Here is an 18468-nt window from a genome sequence, read left to right as displayed (position 1 = left end):
GACAGATCGTCAAATATTTACTGAACTTTATGAAAGTGCAAAACATACTTTAGTTTACGGAAAAGGTCAGTAATGTTTTTTGCTGAGCTCGTCAAGTGCCTTTTGTATAACGATAATTCGGTAAAAACTTCAACCGACATCAATTATTTTTGAGGAAATCACAAAATAATCAGTATTTTTTCAAATTTACTGACCATGACCGTAATAAAAATTACTGAATAATTAAAACGAGAATAAGTGTGCATTAAAAAATATTGTCCATTCACTGTTTTCACCGCAAAATACATTGTACTTTTTTGTCGGGAATCCACGTTTGACGTTTCACGGTTTGTAGTTTTGTTTATTCCAAAACCAAACACGAAATATTTTGAGGTCGGTAAAAAAAAAATTAAAAGTTCTAATTTTGCGGACAAATTTGTTTTAACTTCTCACTTCGCGTTCCTCTATCCATCAGAACAGGAGCAATATACCACGTTGACGGTAATGACACGGTTTTAAAATATATCCGGACTACTTCGTGATAAGGGCGAATCCTTGCTTGTTTTCCTATCTAGTTTCGCCCTAATCACGAAGTAGTCCGGATATCGTCTCCTACCGGTATCCTGGTTGCCGTATGCACAGAAACCGTGAAGTATTCATATCCCGATCATATCTGTATTGTTAAACTAATCCAATTAAATCATGTTCATATCACTTGGCAAAGTGGATCTTGACAAAAACCCCACTCTCAAAAACTGCGTGGTCTACGTAGGTATGCGGAGGTATACTCTCCAACATTTCGTCATATCGTCGGTTTCATGCAACGCTTCAAAATTACCTTCATTTCCACGAAAACTTTAAATTTTCGGACTCCTCGTTCTCGGTCAAGCTACTTGAGTCCAGCTCCAGGGCTGGATACCAGCTTTTTACGCACCATAATGGCGGTCGCTATCCAGCTTTTTACGCACCATAATACCGGGTGCTATAATGCGTGTTCGTAATTTGCGAGCCTCTCTGCTTACGTCAGTTATGTGATTTCTGAAGGTTTGGCAACACTATGCTAAAAGTATGAATTATGTGCCATTCATCTGAAAAGGCATAGAGTTATTTTCCATATAGTTTTTTCATATGAACCTTATTTTGAAATCACATAAGGTTTCACAAATTGAATTAGATTAGATTCATTGGAATAGTCACATTATTTTTATGTAAGAGTTTGATAAAAGTCATTATCGCACAGACATAACGATTATGTGATTCTTAACAATCATTTTAAAATGACTCATTGTTTTAAAATCAAATTAAACATTTTGAGTAACAAGTAACAATGTGAAGTTATAATATATATATATATATATATATATATATATATATATATATATATATATATATATATATATATATATATATATATAAGTTGTACCGTAAAACGTTTTGCCCTTCTCATGAATAGTTGAAAAAAAAACTGCTCCGTGATTACTTTTGCTGAATTTGAGTATAGTCTTAGTCTCGTGTAATTCAAGGTCTGAACAATACTGTATTGGTTGAAATTTTATTGTTTTGATGACCAAATTTTAAAATTAATTTGACCGTTATATTTGTTACTCTCAGGGCATCCTTAACAGTGCACTAATCTTTAAGTTGATCACTTCATACCGTACCGGTCGCTGCTAAACGCGCTAGAGAAATAGTAGCCGAGCCTCCGGGAAGCATCGCGCTCTACTAGCCGCGCTGTACACAGTCGCCATAACAACTTAAAAAGAAGCGCACTGTTAAGGATGCCCTTATGGCGACTGTGTACAGCGCGGCTATTTTACGCACTCACCCGTTTTCAAACCGGTCGTTGCTATCGTCTCTGATTGACGTTTTATCCAGCATAAACCTGCTAAATTTGAGAGCGCGATGCTCCCCGGATGCTCGGCTACTATTTCTCTAGCGCATTTAGCAGCGACCGGTACGGTATGAAGTGATGATAGAGCGCTACCAAACGGGGTATAGAAGCGCACTGTTAAGGATGCCCTTAGTAAGTGCCAAAAAAAGCACTTTATACTAGTCGAATATTGAACATTTCGTATTCATTGACATGTTTTCCAAATCCGTTATTCAATTTTTTCAATCAACTAGAAAAAAATTTAGTCAAATTTATTACATTTACAGTTAATTAATTTATATTTGTTAAGAAAGTCCAGTTTTATTCTCCAGCCAAGACATCATCCTGGCCTACGCCAGGATGTTGTCTTGGCTAGAGCATAGAACGTAAAAGCAAAAACATCATATCAAGAAGACTGGGAACTCTGCCTGAGACTGAGCGACAGTTTTGGCAGCGCAGTCTTACGAGTAAAAGTGGAACTGAGGCATGCTAGTGTGTGTGCTGGCGATGCGAATGCAAGCCGATCGCACAGGTTGGACCACCACATAGCCCACTCTGTCTTCGCAGCGATGCAAATTTCCACCTTAAATAGATGGAGTGCGCTGTTTGATTTGACGCTTGTCATTTGTATGGGATCGATCCAGAGATGCCAGTCTTCTTGATATGATGTGTTTGGTAAAAGGCTAGAGCTGGCCTATTGATATTTCCGTTGTTCGGAAGGCCTTGCAAATATGATCAAAATACGTTTTCTGAACACAAACATTTTACAACGATTGCTGACTTACAAAATACTTCTGGCACATTTCGCGACCAACGTTAACGTTTTTCATCATCGAAAGGTAAAATCACATATGGCATGAAAATGACTCGCAGTACATACCGCGGCTAGGTGCAAGGACAGGACTATTCTCCGCAGTAAGAGCAGTCAAGGAGAACTTTATGTCAATCCAGGAAGCGTTTCTAAACATGTTATCAAAGCATTATCTAACATTTTAAGTTCAAAAAGGTTTCAAAACTATTCAAAATTGAAACTGATCAAGGTTACCCAAATAAGGAAAATTGAAACAACGACGAAAAAGAAATGTTTTTAATATTCAAAATTTTAGAAGGGCTTTAAAACTAACTTCTCAAGTTCTAAAAATCAAGGTTCTAAAAATATGAAACCTGTAATTTCAGTTGTAAAATATATAAATAGGCTCACGAAAAAGTGAAAAATATGATCAATGTTACCCCGTTTTACGGTGTACTAGATTCATACCATTTAAAAGTACTTCATTGAACAATAATCATCAAAACTAACTAAGACGAAAAAAGTATGGGCACTAAATTGCCACTCCTAAGATGTTGCTGTCTAACAATAAAGTTCAATGGCTACATTTCAAGCACAAGACAGACCATGGTTCCTGGTTTAAGACCAACCAATCCGTTGCTTCAAGGAAAGTCGAATCAAAGGATGGATCAACTAAACCGCGCACCTTTAGTTGTTTCAAATGTTCTCTTTTTTTTTTTCTTCACCTATCGTTTATTTGACACGGCACAAATACAATTTAATGTTTACCGGCGCCAATTATATCTGATGACTTAAATTCTTTAAGCAATTTTTTTATCCTCGCTGCCGACTACGAGCTGAAATTAAGTCTATCTTAAAACTAGCATACATTTTTCAATCAATGTTTTGTAGTTGAATGGTCGTCTGATGATCGTCGAATGGCCATGGATATGCAGCATGTATGGATTTGTTCTGCTAAGCCACGCTGGGACAGGGATTCTCTTTCTTTTGTTTCACTTTTTCTTTTCTTTTGTTTGATTTCCGTCTTTTCTTTCCGTAATTCCGTCGTTCACCTCCTCTGCTGATGTAATAGCTTCCGTATAATGTTTACCAATTGAAGTTATTGAATGTTTTAAAATACTATTGACATGACCTTTCGCTCAGACTTGAAGAGACTCGTAACAGCTAACGAATAGTTTTCCAGATCCTCCGCGCGTAATTTTTTCCCTTTCCAAGTGAAACCTCGCAATCGATCCCGCTAGCTTAAATTGCTTTTCGTTAGAGAGCTCGCCTGTTTGCGTTTGCTTTATAATGGCTTTAGCTTATTCCGTTCTCGGCGTAAGAATGGTTCTGATGCACAAATTGTTACGCGTTCCTTTATTTGTGATCCGCTGGCACCTTCGGCAGTATCCGGTTGGTTTTCTATTGGGTGTTTGTCGTCGCTGCTTTGCTCAATGTTTTCGTCAAAATCTTCCTCGCTTGCTGAGCTGTAGGTAATCGAAATAGCAAATCGAACCTGGTAAGGACTAATTACCATCATCTGATCATTATTATCTGATTACTAGCTGACCCGGCAAACGTCGTCTCGCCTATTTTATTGTTTAATAATTTTGAACATTTCAAATTCACTGATTCCTTGCGATTTGTTTATACAGAGGCGACGCGTGACCAAGTGGGCCACCTGTTCAATCGACATTTGCAACATTAAAACAACAGTATTGCGATAACAGATTTCAAAAGTTTTATTTATCAACATTTATTTATATAACAAAGGAATCCTTCGATTTACTTTTAACGCAAACTTGTCGATAATATCGTCGTAAAATAATGGCGTCAGCATCATCTCATGGAGTAAATCTTTCTACACAGCCATCATCATAATACCAAATAATCGATTCTGGCCCGATTTAGACCGCAAATAATTTTTGATCCGTCGGAGAACCGAAAACGTTCGTTCGACGGACGCCGTTGTATTAGGCAATGTCAGTATCATTCTGGCCAGCCGAAGCGTTTCGGAGAAAGTTTGATGCAGGTTTTGTCCAAGGATAAACGAAATTAAATACAATATATTTTTGCCTCTGAACTCTTCGCGCGAGTAAAGAACGGTCAGCTCATTATACAGCTTCGCTTCATCGAATTTAGAATGGTACGAAATAAGCATTTTCAAATTCTTTGTAGGGAATGTGACATTGAATTCGGCAAATTTTTCGTGATTCAACAAAATGATGAATTTGTATTCATCTAGTTCTTTGAATCGTTTAGACATTTCGTCAATAATTTTGTCAATGATAAAGTCATATATGGGACGATAATTGATACCGTTGCTATCAGTGACCGTTTCGCCAGAAACAACAATTGCATCATTAAGCGTTCTGTAGAAATGATGCTCTGCTTTGAGCTCTTCGATAGAAGCGAGGCAAGCCTTGACGTTACGTAAACATTCTACTACGTTCAATTCTTTTGTTTGCAAAATTTGATACAGTACATCTGTATGTGCAAAAATATTAGCAAAAAGTTTGAGCAAGAATACGGTATTGAATTCAAGCATGAATGCGTGAAGACCTCTGGCTGTAGTACAAGTTTCAGCATCAAAGACACTGTCGCCAAGATAAATCTCACCTAAACATTCATTAATCGTTGCATAATTCGAATCAATTATTTTGATCATACGCGAATTATACGACCATTTGGTCTTGCAAACATTTGGTATGTGGGTCTCCATAAATTGCTTTAATGTCTCGCTGCGTTTAGGTGACTGCGAGAAAAATGCCGCGAGTGATGAGATCGTGTTGAAAAACCTTGCTGATTTCTTGTTATTTGTGCACGAGTGAAGTAGCACCAAATTAAGCACATGTGCGCGGCAGTGGATATATCCAGCTTTTGGAAACCGTTGCTTCACCAATGTTTGCACTCCAGATTTGTCCCCGGACATTACAGCAGCTCCATCATAGCTCTGAGCTACAACTTTGTCACCATTAAGACCAAAATACGCTGCTATTTCATCAACGTGTCCGGCCAACGCAGCGGCGGTTTTGTCACTGCTAACGTCTGCCAATCTAACGAGCCTTTCAACTGGTGTTCCTAAAATTTTAATGAACAAAAAAATGTTTGAGCCTCGTTGAATTAAAAAATAAATCAACTATTTGTTAACATATTTGCAAAATTTATTTTATGAATATTTCTTACCATCGGTCCGTAAGTAGCGCAGAGTACAAGATAGTTGCGATAACCGAGCCGAATCTGTTGATTCATCCATCATAATGGACACGAAATCAGCATCAAGAACTTCTCTTTTAATTGTTTGAAGCATGTAGCTTTCAATGCATTCTATAAGCTCGTTCTGAATTCCTCCCGACGTTCCGCTGAAAACTTTATTATTTATAAAGTCCTGGAACGCTGGATCCCTGGCGGCGATCAACGTGCAGAGGTCTTTATAATTTCCTCTGTTCGTGGAATCGGAACATTCATAATGTCCGCGAAAGGCGAGACCGTGAGTGCCAAGGAAACAGGTTATCTCAATTAAAGTTCGCATACCCTTCCGGTTTTTCGTTACTTCTTCGTTATGCTTATTGCGGGCGATCTGCCGGCTATGGTCAAGTGCTTCGTCTATCCTCATTTGCCCGAACATCGATAAGGCAAGTGAATTGTTTATGTGATCTTTAGAGCTCGAATGCGTTTTAATTGACGCTGAAAGGTGATTCAGATCACTATATCCTTCCTTGCTCCAAACATTTTTTTCATTGGCGCTACGGAAAAGCAAACATGGCCAGCAGAAAAGTTTATTTAATTTCGCCGATCCACACAGCCATTGCTGGTCATACGATGACACATTAAAGTTGCGGGACATAATTTTCCCCTTCAACTTATACGTGGATTTTAATTGTTCCGTAGGTGGACGAGGAACCGGATGTCCAATAACTTTAATTTTTTCTTCCATGGTTCTGGCGGCAAACGGGCGCTTTAGCATTTGCTCAATAATGCAATGATCCATAACGTTGTCCATCTGGAAATCCACGCAAACAATCTCCAGTAGGTATATAGTAGTTTGTGATGATTAATTGAAATATATCTCGCGTAATTTTTCAAAGCGACCTATCTAACATTGAGAGACTCTCTTTGTTTACTTTCTCTTCAAATCAATAATTATGTTATTTTTTCCATATTTCATAACACTCAATGCATAGTAAGCAAGACAGTATTACTATCTCTCGATTAAGGGGAAGAAAGCTTAGAAAATATATATAATGACGACGTAATTAACGAAACAAAGTGAGAGAGGAGAGAATCTGTCATTGTTACTTAGGTCCCTTTGAAAAATTACGCGAGATATGATAAAGTAATTAAGCTTTACTCACCACGTATCGTTCCTTAAACGAGATTGAAATTTCACACAAGAAAGCAACAGAAATTTGAAAGATGGAGCAATGGTAGTCTGAGCCGTCACAAACAAATCAAAAGCAACCGTAACGTGAGCAGTCAAACATGTACTATACCATTCTAGTTACCATACTATGGTTCAAGTTATTGAATGAACAACATCGAGAAAAAAGGCTTGAATCGAAACCACACATCAACGAAAAAACACCACTACATCTACAATAACCATGAATGAATTTGTTCGATTTTTCATTTGTATCGCACTCAGCGCTGCGCGACACTTTTTTTCTCACGTGAAGAATAATGTCATCAATGAGGAAATACATGAAAACCCTTCGCTGCACTCTCGGCTTTGCATCGACCTGACGCTCGCTTGAGCGTTGAGAGCTGTGTACTCTCGCGGCCTCTCTCAAATTTCAATGAACGAACATCAAAGAATGGTGGAGGGGGGGGGGGGTCGGCGTCGGCGGTATCGTTTCCATCGGCTTGGTTCAACATAATTTTTGAACCGCAAATGTCATTTTTACGCAAGGCTGCGCATTAGTAGTGGTGCACGCCTTATGTACATAACTGGCTGCGTACGCTATAGTACTTGAAAATGCAGAGAAGTGTTTGAATGAATGCTAGTTCAGATAAATGATATTTTCTCGACTCAGCACTGGGGCACGGTGTATCGTTGTACTTATCCTACAAATACAAAATGTGCTGGAAACAATATCGATAACGAATTCTCTCAACTAATCTAGTTGATTGAGACCACTATTAGCCCCAAGGCTAAGCGTGCGATATTGTTTTAAGACTCTAACATTTGCTTATAATAATTACGCCTCAAAATTTCGAGAGATTCCTCCGAAAACCCCAGATCAGAGACCAATTCTTCCTTCGTTGTCACCATCTTGAAGCACTGCTACAGGGAAGCCAGCTATATGGAATTCTCACATCTGCAAATCACATTACTTTCAATCGATAAAACGCGTATCGTTAAATACTACGAACATGTCAAACAAACTAGGAAAAAATAAAAGATTATAAATTTTTAGCCATTTCTGTAGAATTTTGGTGCCAGCTGCCACCAACATAACGTTGAAGCGACACTCTGACGTATGTTGACGCATTTCTAGAATTTCTGGCTAGAGGCACTAATTTTCACAGAAATGGTTAAAAAGCTATAATCTTTCTAGGGCAGCATTTTTTTTCGCTTTTGACGACCAGCATATTATGTGTGCATATAATGAACATGTTGTATGAGTGAAATTCTCTTTTCTACATCCAACACAAACGAGGGAGATTTTGTTACTTTCGAGCAACACTTTATTACTTTTTGTGTCTTATGACCGCACATTAGACACAAAAAGTAACAAAATACACGCTTGCATATGTTTCTGCGGGAGAAGAACCGCAATGCATATGTTATCGAGACTTCACTCACGGCATTTGTATTGATGCAACGATCAGGTTCATTTCTGTCCTTGTTATTTACACAAAAACAGAATCTCACTGTTCAGCCTCAAATGTCTAATCAGACATACCACTGTTTCGTTCCCCAGTGTTTACTTTAAATGGAAATATGTAATTGTGTGACTAGAGTTACCGGAGTTGCGAACGTTGTTCTAGATTGGCACGAGTTTTGTATCTTCAACCAGGTCCAAATGAACTTCATGAAACGATGAGTGTGTACTTTCAACTTTTTTGCATCCTCTTGCAAGCAAGCAAATATTTGTTTTTCGCTATTTCGATTTCAAGACATATATCTTGAAAAACATCAACGCTTGCATACTCTGCCATATGTTTTTTTTACTCCGTTTGCGTACAACGAACAACTAATGCATGCACACCGGGTGGATTGGAGACAGAAGAAACTAGTTGAATGATCATTGCATGTGGTTCAAACGACCATTATGTGTTGTTACTTGACTAAAGAAGAACTTTATTGCTTTTAAAGTAACAGATTTGTTACCTAAAGGGTCACTGCGTTATTGCTTTTGAAGTAATAAGGAAAAATTTTGCGTGCATCATCTTTTGAAGGATGTGTATGATTAGAATTGCTAAGACACATCTACTTATAACTCTAGTTTTTTGGTGAACCGAGTTTTTGTAAGATAAAACTACCGCACTTTACATCCAAGCTTCAAAATGAAAAAAATGAGTTGTGGCGAAGTTGCACGAAACCGATAATATTCCCACCTGCCGATAAGCATGTGGTCGGCGCCGTTATTGGTTTATAAAAATTTGAGTCATTGAGTGATGCACGGTAAGGGGGAATGACTACTTTCAGTCGCTCTTTCTGTTGATTCATTGTGCATCTTCGGTGACTCCGACTAATCACGGAGTAGCAACCCATGATCAGTACATTCAGAACTAAGCTGAGCTAAGCACTATTCACCAAAACGAGAACGAAATAGACTGAAAACCGATGTTGCTAAAAATCAAGCCCATATTGTCAACGAGTGCGTTGCTGAAAAGCAAATTTTTGAATGTATGTTGGTTGTACATTCGGCTGAGCAGTCACAAAAGAAATTCGAACGACTTATTTCATACTGTCCGACGTTTCGTCTTACTTGATGGATGGTTTCCGAACAAACCCACACACACTGAAACAGCATCTGTTTTTTTTTACCCAAATGTTGGCAAACGAACATACTTCAGGTACGTGATCCCCCAGTAACAAGTTATGATCCAAATTAACGGAAAAATAAATTTGAAATATTTAAATTTATTCCTAGTTTTATTCGTCATTTTTAATCACAATCGTGCTGTGTAAAATCATCAATACAGGTCTGCCTGGAGTTTAGTGACTACTGCAATATTGAATATAGACACCTAAAGCGAATTTCTTTATTCCACCTGCTCACCTCGTTTTGACCTGGAAGCGCACTAACTGCTGTCAAAACCCTTCTTTATTCGCTCGATTTTGACCCAGTTTCGACCTGCCGTGCTGCCCGAAGCGCACTGTAAAATTTGTCAGCTTCAACCCACCACCGCACGTGCTAAGTTCGTAAACAATTATCTAGCATCTGTTTCTTACTTGCGTCTAATGGCGATGACGTTTCATTATTCCTCGGCAGTTTTGCCCGCACACAGTGGAATAAAGAAATTCGCTACTAGTTAGACACCTTTCGACACACCAAAACGTTCCACTTCACTCAATTTCAGGTTGTTTTTACGTCTTCGTTGGGTAGCTTTTAGACAGAGCGTGTGTAACATATCAGTTTTAATTCCGACACGTAATCAAAAAAAAAAAAATTAAACTGGTATAATGTCAAATAGGCGGTGCCATTTTGGCAGAACAAGAACATCAGCAGCAGAACAACAAAGGCCGAAAAATTGGAAAAATTAAAACTTGTAGCGAATTTCAATACACATATTGTGACAAATTAAAATGTACTTCCTATGCTGAACATTTCTCTGATTTCAACTGCAGGTAAAGTTTTCTATGCGAGGGAGCAACTACTGGTCTTGTTTCTCACTCTTCCTGAGAGTAATTTTTCATTGATTCCAGAAAGTCTAACCATGTTGGGAAAATACGACGAGCCACCGGAGAACATCCGTAATCGCAGTAACGCGGTTCCAATGTCGATACCTATGATAGCTCTACCGACGTATCAATTAACAACTTCCACTGCGTCTACTCTTACACGCAGACCGAACGAAAATGCATCAATTATTAATACTTCTATTGGACCATCTTCCACCGCGGTTACCAACAGTAGCAGTTCGGAATCGAGCGTTAAACAGCTGTCCCCTCAGTATCAATGTCTGCAATGTCTCAAATATTTCAATAACACTTCCGCTCTTTCATTGCACATGGACTGGCATGAAAACGAGCAACGGGCAGCCAGCAGTAGCTCCGGCTATAACGGACAGATGGTTTCTGTGAATGATATCAAAAGAGAACCCCAACCGTTTCAAATTGTCACACAGACGATCTACCCGGGTACGTTTCAAGTGGTCACAAGTATCGGTCAGTCTTGTGATATTTGTCAGAAAGTGTTCAATACTGCCGAACAGTTTCACGCTCATATGAAGATCCACGAAGGTGAATATCGCAATCGAGCGCTCTACCAATCGAATAACACTAACGTTGAACAACTGGCGGCTGGTCAGCTACCAATTAAAGAGCAGGAACCAGAAGAATGCAATGAGAAGCCACTTGATTGTATTGTGTGCCATCAGAAATTTCAAACAGCGCCGCTTCTAGCTCTCCATTTAAGAGAGCACAGCACTCAGAAGCCGTACGCTTGCAATATTTGTGGAAAAGGTTTCATTCAGTCGAACAACCTTTCCACCCACATGAAGGTGCATTCGGGACAAAAACCATTCAAGTGTGACATTTGTAATAAAAACTTTAGTCAATCGAACAATTTAAAGACACACGTTAGAACTCACACAAATGAGCGGCCATATGCATGTACAATCTGCGAAAAACGGTTCAATCAGAAAAACAACCTTACGACTCACATGCGAACGCACTCGCTTGTTTGCAGAATCTGCCGAACACGGTTCCAGAACACAACGGAGCTTACCGATCACATTCGTGTTTGCTATGCGGATCAGAAACCGAACATTTGCACTACGTGCAACAAGGTTTTCATCGGTGAAGAGGAACTAGCAGAACACATGAAACAGCATAATCAAGCTAAGCCACATAAATGCCAGATATGTCTGAAGTCTTTCACCCAATCTAATAATTTGAAAACGCACATGAAAACCCATATCTTCCACGATCCATTCAAATGTCCCTTCTGCTCGCGCTCGTTCCCAAATCAGGAGGAATTCGAACGCCACTCGTTAGTGCACTCTTCACCTAAACCATTCAGCTGTCCTTACTGTGGCAAACAGTTCATTCAGTCGAACAACTTGAAGACTCACGTACGCACCCATACCGGGGAGAAACCCTACAAGTGTTACGTCTGCGATAGACTATTCAATCAGAAGAACAATCTAAATACCCATATGCGAATCCATCAGGGTCTTAAACCCTACCAGTGCACGGTTTGCGAGAAGCGCTTCAATCAGAGCAACAATTTGAATAAACACATTTACAAGGTGCACTGCCACGAGAAGGCGCTGGCTGCGGTCGCTGTTCCCCTCGGAACCGGTACCGAAACGGGGGGTGCAATCGTGACGACCACCGGTAGCGTCGTTGCGACGCTTGACGGTGTCGGTACACCGAGCTGAGTGCGTAAACTATCGGGGGTAGGTTTTATTGATGTTAACACGCACTCAACCTAGACTGGTAGTTGCTCGTATTATTCAAAATGATGATGATAAATAAACTCGTAATCTATGTTTATGTTACCGGCATAACTTGCGACTTTTCAGTCTGTCATTCTTCGAACATGATTGAGTTGTGGGTCGTCTTTAGAAAGCTGGCCGTCATCAATGATGTTTTATAATATTACATATATCCAGTTTTTGTTACGTCATTAGCTGACTAACAGCAAAGTTAGATGAAATTAAGATTCGATACGCCAAAACTCACAAAGTTCCACTGAAATTTTAGAGGGTGTTGCCAACTCCGTAAAGGAGTTTGCATGAAATCTTTCAATTGTAGATAGCTTTCAAAACCAATGCCGTCATCAATTTGTATTATAAAAATATCTATCTTGACAGTATTACATACTGCATATCTAATGATTTTGATTTGAGCTGACTAGATAACAGCGAAGTTAGATAGAAGTAAAACTTGAAACACTACCTAATATTCACCATAAAAAAATTTAGTGATCTATTGCACAAATCGTTAAATTGTGCGGCAATATAGAATATTTGCGCAGTAAAGCACGATCTCAAAAGAATTGCACATTCAACTCCAACGGCCAGTTTATGGCATATTTTTCCTGACGAAATATTTGCGAGTGTTGCCACATGTTTCCGCCGCTCAGTTTTACTTGAATCGTAAACTTACCTAAACCCACGAGACTGCGAATCGATGGCAGCAACGTTCCTGTGGATAGTTCGATATAGTTAAAAAAAGCCTAGCAACCATTCTATGTAAATAACTAACCATCTTCTTTTAGATATGCTATCTGCACAGTGGCTCCAGCGTAAGTTTGCGTTGCAAACGTAATTTGAATATCCTTAATTGTCAATCCCTGAACAGAAAAATCAAACTTCCACCTTATCGTAGCTTCGTCTGTACCCTCCGTTCTTGCCAGATAAACCATCTTCCAGTCGTGCTCCTCCTTGCGAAAGATGTTTTCACTAGTGTACTGCCTACTCTGCCAACCTTTGGAACTGTCCACGATCGATACCGACCCGGTGGAATCCCTCAGAAACCTTTCGTAGGTATCCTTCGCACAGGAATATCGCAAGTTAAATTGTTTCGCTTCAATCTCTGGTTCATTTGGTATGAAAATATAAAAAACGTTCAGTTTTTGCTCGCCCCGTTCAAGCCTCCATTCTAAGCTGCCAGAGCTCCGTCCCTCTCGCTCCGCTTCCGTCGGTGACCTTGTACCCAACAGCTGCAGACACTCCTCTAACGTTCTTCTGCGCAAATATTTCAACCTATGAACAGACACTTTCTCCCTTCGTTTCGTCCTTAGTTTTATAATCGTATCCAACAATTCCCTCTCCGGGCAACTTTTTCTTCTCGTCAGCACTTTAGTATGGTCGTTCGAGTAGCGCCAGGTCACATCCTGTATGTCCTCTCGAGAAAACGCAAAAACATACGCTATTTCTTTCTTCCAACCGTGCTCATACATGAGCGGAGAATCAATCACATTTTCGCACGGATCAACGTGAATCCAACATTGCTTGCGAGCCGAGTAAACTTCGGTCCACACGTGGTCCCCGGTAGAAAACACAAACCGAGCTTCGTAGCCCAAAGCTCGGCAAAGGAATGTAAAACAGTTGGCCCACTCTCCGCAGCGACCACACCTTGTGTGAAGCAACTTCTCAACATCGTTATACCTAAAAAAAAAAATCAACACAAATAGGTCAAAATAAAAAAAATTCAATTCGAGCTGTTCAATACTCACCTATAAAACCTCCGGAGCTGGTTGCAGCATTTGTAGACCTCCACTCGAACGCCATCATCCACGAAGCTGTCAACCTGCTGGGTCTTTTGATTGCCACAGATAGAGCATGGTAAAGCATCAATCCATCGGAAAAAATCCGCCTTGAACCAACTCACTAATTCCTCCAGGATCAAATCAACCATCCACGGTTCCTCGTTGCTTTCAAACGTTCCAGCTTTTATCATCTTTTGTATTCTGCGTAGCTTTTCCTTAGCCCTCAATCGAAGTGCCTCCAAAGGAATCAACTCTTTACCACTTCGTAACAACTCCGCATCCTCGTACTGCATAACTTGATCGGACAGAAGCTCAAGCTGCTGGAGTAATTGATTTCTCGACGTAACAACCTTTGGAAAGGAAATCCTTTGCTGAAACGAACAGCTTGCTTTTATAATGGGCAACGATAAAACTGATTTCTTCTCCTCGGTTGTTTCTTTTTTCTTCTCGACAGATGTTGAACATGAAGGAGGGTTTTTTATCAGTTCTTTTCGTTCGTTGATGTAATCGCGATACTTGCGCAGCTTGGCCACGACTACCGTTGCTGGCAGAGTGAGTGTTCCATCGGACTCCACGTAACCAATTTCGGCCATCAGCTCCCGCATCCCGTCTACCGCCAGCAGCTTGTCCTTGATGGTTCGATTTTCCAACCGCACCGTGCGAAACTTTGCATTCTGAGGTTCGCGAATAATGTTGTCTAACAGCCGGAGCAACGTTTCTGTCCCATTTAGGTAACTTTCTTTGCTGTTGGTGCGCTCCAGGGTAAGAACCAGTGATTCCTTGAGCGGGCTCATTGCTTCGAAAATCTCACGATCAGGTAGATTACAGAGTTTGAAAAAATAACAGCACTATAGATATTACCGATAGTAATTACTGGCTAGCAAATATGATGACGACCCGAAAATGACTAAGCAGCTAGAGTGCAAAACAAAACATTTGTGTAATCAAGGTTTACTCGAATACTGTCAGCTGGAACTTTCTGAAAAACGTCAAAATAAAAACCCCAGTGAAAAAGTAGGAGGTTGTATCCCAGATACGACCGCGTAACTGACGTAAAATTACGCACAGTTTGTATTAACAATGCAGCAACAAATCTTTAATCATAAGGTCTACTTTTGTTTGTTTAAATCAAGTCACTCTTCATGTAAAAGGGTGGTGGAGCTTATGATTGGTATTCAATTTTCAACTAAATGTTAACAAGTTTAGTATTGAAAAAATATTCCAATTATCACATCAAAGTCTTGGGCAATATTTCAGCTGTTGGTATTCAAATATTGCAGTTTGAAATCCAGTCAGTGGTAGAGACACGGTAAGCCTTTTAAAATGATATCACAACATCTGTTACCGCTATAGTATTTCAAGAGGGCACGTTTTTGTTACACTTTCCACAGCATGCCACTCTACTAAAGTAAGTCCCACGCCAAAAAAGTTTTACAATCAGAAAACAAACCTAGCTCCAACCTACAGGTATAACCTATTTTGCTTCGTTCTAAAAATTAAAGTTCATTGGATAGTAAATTAGTAATTACCACCATGACTCTTTTCACAAAACTTTTTCCTTTAGTATTTTGAGCAAGGCCTACCTGGGGCTTCAAGCGACGAAGAACTCACTTCGCGCGGAGGTTTGGCCACCTCGTCCGACGGACCGGCCATTTCGGCCAAAAGATCGACCACTTCATGTGCCGAAGTACTATCTGCTTCCCTCTTCCTTTTGCGATGCAGTCTGGTGCGCTCCGTTGCCGTCATGGCTGGCTTATTCACGCCAGCTTCCACTTCCGCTTGCTCGCGAACTCGCTTGCGATGATTCCGCAAGTATAATTATTGTAGCCTTTAAGACATTACAAAAAAACTTTTTCTAAACACGCTTGTATAGACGATATACTCGTGACCTCTACGGTTGAACTGTTAATGAATATGGGTTCGAATTTGTGTAATTCGAAATTGCACTAATGCCAATTTCACAACAGTTCAACACACATCACGCAGCTGTCAATAGATTTTTTTGCGTTGATTTTTTCTATTGATAGTAAACTTTCATGTATTGTAGTAGCACTGAAATGTTGAAAATTCATTCACTGCTTCATTTGAAAACATGTGGTCGCCCTTAAAAGGGCGGGTTAGTTTTAATTTCAGCAAAGCTAGGATTTTATTCGTATTATGATGGCTACATTCCTGTTTGCTTCGAAAGCAGAACAGCTTGGTTATTCGGAAGAACATGTCCCTGAGCAATGGTGACACCAGACGGAAGTTTGTTCAACGCCTCATCGTTACGGATGGCCAATTGCAGATGACGCGGAAAAATTCTGGTCTTCTTATAGTCACGGGCAGCATTTCCTGCCAATTCCAATAATACTTCAGCAGCCACATATTCCACCACTGCTGCCAGATATACGGTAGTGCATGTACCGACGCGTTCGGCATAGTTTAATTTCGCAACAGATAGTGAATATGGTCTACCGGGATCTGAAGACCAGCACAGACGAACGGGACTTTGCCTTTCCCTTCACGTTGGCACCTCTACCGCGTCCAGATATGTTGTAGAAGAGCTTTAGTTAACGTTGATTAATACTATCTCAACAAGAGTTAGTGTTAAACTGATGCCGAAAACAGGTTGAAATTTTCTTATATACCCTCACTGGATGAATAATGAAGAGAGGGTTGGGCTACGCAGATGACAGAATGAAGGAATGCGAAAAAATTTTCACGTAGGTTATAGAATGAGAGAGCTTAAAAGAAAGGCGTTACCCATTCGATTATGTCAGAGTTGATATTGTACGCGATCTGACCTTGACGCATGGTGGGGGAACATCGTGTTTTCATGTATAAAAGCAGTACAGACACGTGGCGCGCGTATATTTCCAATCTGGCTTCAGAAGCATAAGCACCAGCAGCAGCAGAGGATGGAGAGGAAGCGGACAGCAAGCGGCAGACTCGGTCATTTGATGGCAGGCGGCAGGGAAGCGCATGGTGTCATTTTTGTTCGTCGATTCAATGTGCTGCAGACGTAGCAGTAGAAGATAGTACTAAACAGCTCGCACACGGACGGTGTGCAGGTGGCTTACTGTGGTGACGTAAAAAGCAAACGGCAACCGGGTGCGGCAGGAAATGGAAGTGGATGCTGGCTTCGGTATTTGTTTGCTCTTTATTATTTTGGCATTGATTGCTTTAACAGTATCTAAACAGTCCTTATCAGGACTAATAAGCAATTGGAAAGTTGATGAACTTTTTTTCTCGATATCACACTTTCATACACACAGTGCACACGTTCTTCTAAGGAAAAATACTCATATGCGGTAGTAAGAGCTCGAGTATTGATGCACTGTCCTCTACAGGACAAAAATAAGTTCAATAATTAAAATGTTGGTGGTTTTTCTCTTTGAGCAATACATCCGTTATAGATAAAATGCGAAAGTGCAGTTTTTTGAAACAAAATGCCCATGGTGGTTAATTATATATTGGTACACTATCCTCTACAGGACAAAAATAAGATTTAATAAGACCTTCATACTCATGTCTGCTATCGGCAATATCAATCACGCAACAATTGCACTCTTGGTGTCTGCTTCCATCCAACACGAGAACGGGAACGGGAATATTGTTGAGTTTGTGAGAAAACTATCCGGTGCGGATTTGAAAGCGAGCTCGTGATTGGACAGCCGCTATTTTTCCAATTGTTTTCCTCGGGAACAGAACAGCTTGGACATTCGACAGAACACCTTCCTGAGCAATTGTGTGACGCCGGATAGAAGCTTGTTCAAAGCTTGTCCACTTCCAATGCAGTCCGCCGGATTCCTCTGTTGATCCATCCGCAGCACTCGGATAGACAGTGAAGACTAAATTTCTACATGCTGGTGTGTCTTTGGCACTCGTGCGAACAAAGCAACAACAACAACTTTAGTGTCGGCTGTGCTGGGGAAGTGGATGGATTTCATCATTGCGGGCACGCGATTGGTTAAATTATTATCAAAATGGTTATGAATCTAAACCACTTACTATGCAAAAATGTTTCAGGAATTGATTTCATAAACTAGAGAAATTTTTTCTCTATCCAACGACACATCAATGACTAAAATCCGTTCAGTGGTAACAAAGTTGTAAGCATTTGAAATCTTTCATTCTGCCGTTTCACTCTATTTTCGATTTTTCGGAATGGCACCCTACTAAAGTAAGACGTAATTTTACGTCAAAAAAGACGAGAAGAACCAGGCTTTAGACGCGCCTATGCTTTTGCACTGGGTTGTATGCAGCGTTGCCAGGTATCCAGATTTAGCTGGATTATCCAGATTTTTGGACATGTATCCAGGTAAACAGCTTTGATGTCAAATTATCCAGATTTTTCATGGATGATCCAGATTTTATCCAGATTTTATTTTCTCTGTTCCGCAAAAAGGTCATCACTTCAATTTTGGCGCGAAATTTTGCAATTTTGTCACCTCAAATTTTGCGTACACCAAGACTTT

General features: G+C 40.1%; 3 protein-coding genes across 3 annotated transcripts; 1 reads left to right on the top strand and 2 right to left on the bottom strand.

The window, feature by feature from the left end:
* Positions 1 to 5279: 5279 nt before the first annotated feature.
* Positions 5280 to 7104, bottom strand: LOC129724526 (uncharacterized). Its single transcript, XM_055679495.1, has 2 exons — positions 6974 to 7104; positions 5280 to 6621 (listed from the first exon to the last, which is right to left on the bottom strand). Exon 2 carries the CDS (start codon positions 6619 to 6621, stop codon positions 5788 to 5790), a length of 834 nt encoding a protein of 277 aa, XP_055535470.1. The 5' UTR covers positions 6974 to 7104; the 3' UTR covers positions 5280 to 5787.
* A 3163-nt stretch (positions 7105 to 10267) lies between these two features.
* Positions 10268 to 12293, top strand: LOC129724349 (gastrula zinc finger protein XlCGF57.1-like). The gene is made up of 2 exons (XM_055679123.1): positions 10268 to 10416; positions 10495 to 12293. The coding sequence occupies exons 1-2, from the start codon at positions 10386 to 10388 to the stop codon at positions 12171 to 12173; spliced, it is 1710 nt and encodes a 569-aa protein (XP_055535098.1). The 5' UTR covers positions 10268 to 10385; the 3' UTR covers positions 12174 to 12293.
* A 304-nt stretch (positions 12294 to 12597) lies between these two features.
* LOC129724348 (peptide-N(4)-(N-acetyl-beta-glucosaminyl)asparagine amidase) lies at positions 12598 to 14990 on the bottom strand. The gene is made up of 3 exons (XM_055679122.1): positions 13976 to 14990; positions 13003 to 13907; positions 12598 to 12942 (listed from the first exon to the last, which is right to left on the bottom strand). Exons 1-3 carry the CDS (start codon positions 14800 to 14802, stop codon positions 12785 to 12787), a joined length of 1890 nt encoding a protein of 629 aa, XP_055535097.1. The 5' UTR covers positions 14803 to 14990; the 3' UTR covers positions 12598 to 12784.
* Between the last annotated feature and the right edge of the window lie 3478 nt (positions 14991 to 18468).

The sequence above is a fragment of the Wyeomyia smithii genome, chromosome 2, assembly GCF_029784165.1.
Source record: "Wyeomyia smithii strain HCP4-BCI-WySm-NY-G18 chromosome 2, ASM2978416v1, whole genome shotgun sequence".
Classification (NCBI taxonomy): Eukaryota; Metazoa; Arthropoda; class Insecta; order Diptera; family Culicidae; genus Wyeomyia; species Wyeomyia smithii.
The sequence above is the reverse complement of the archived record's forward strand: the minus strand, read 5'-3'. Positions and strand labels throughout refer to the sequence as shown.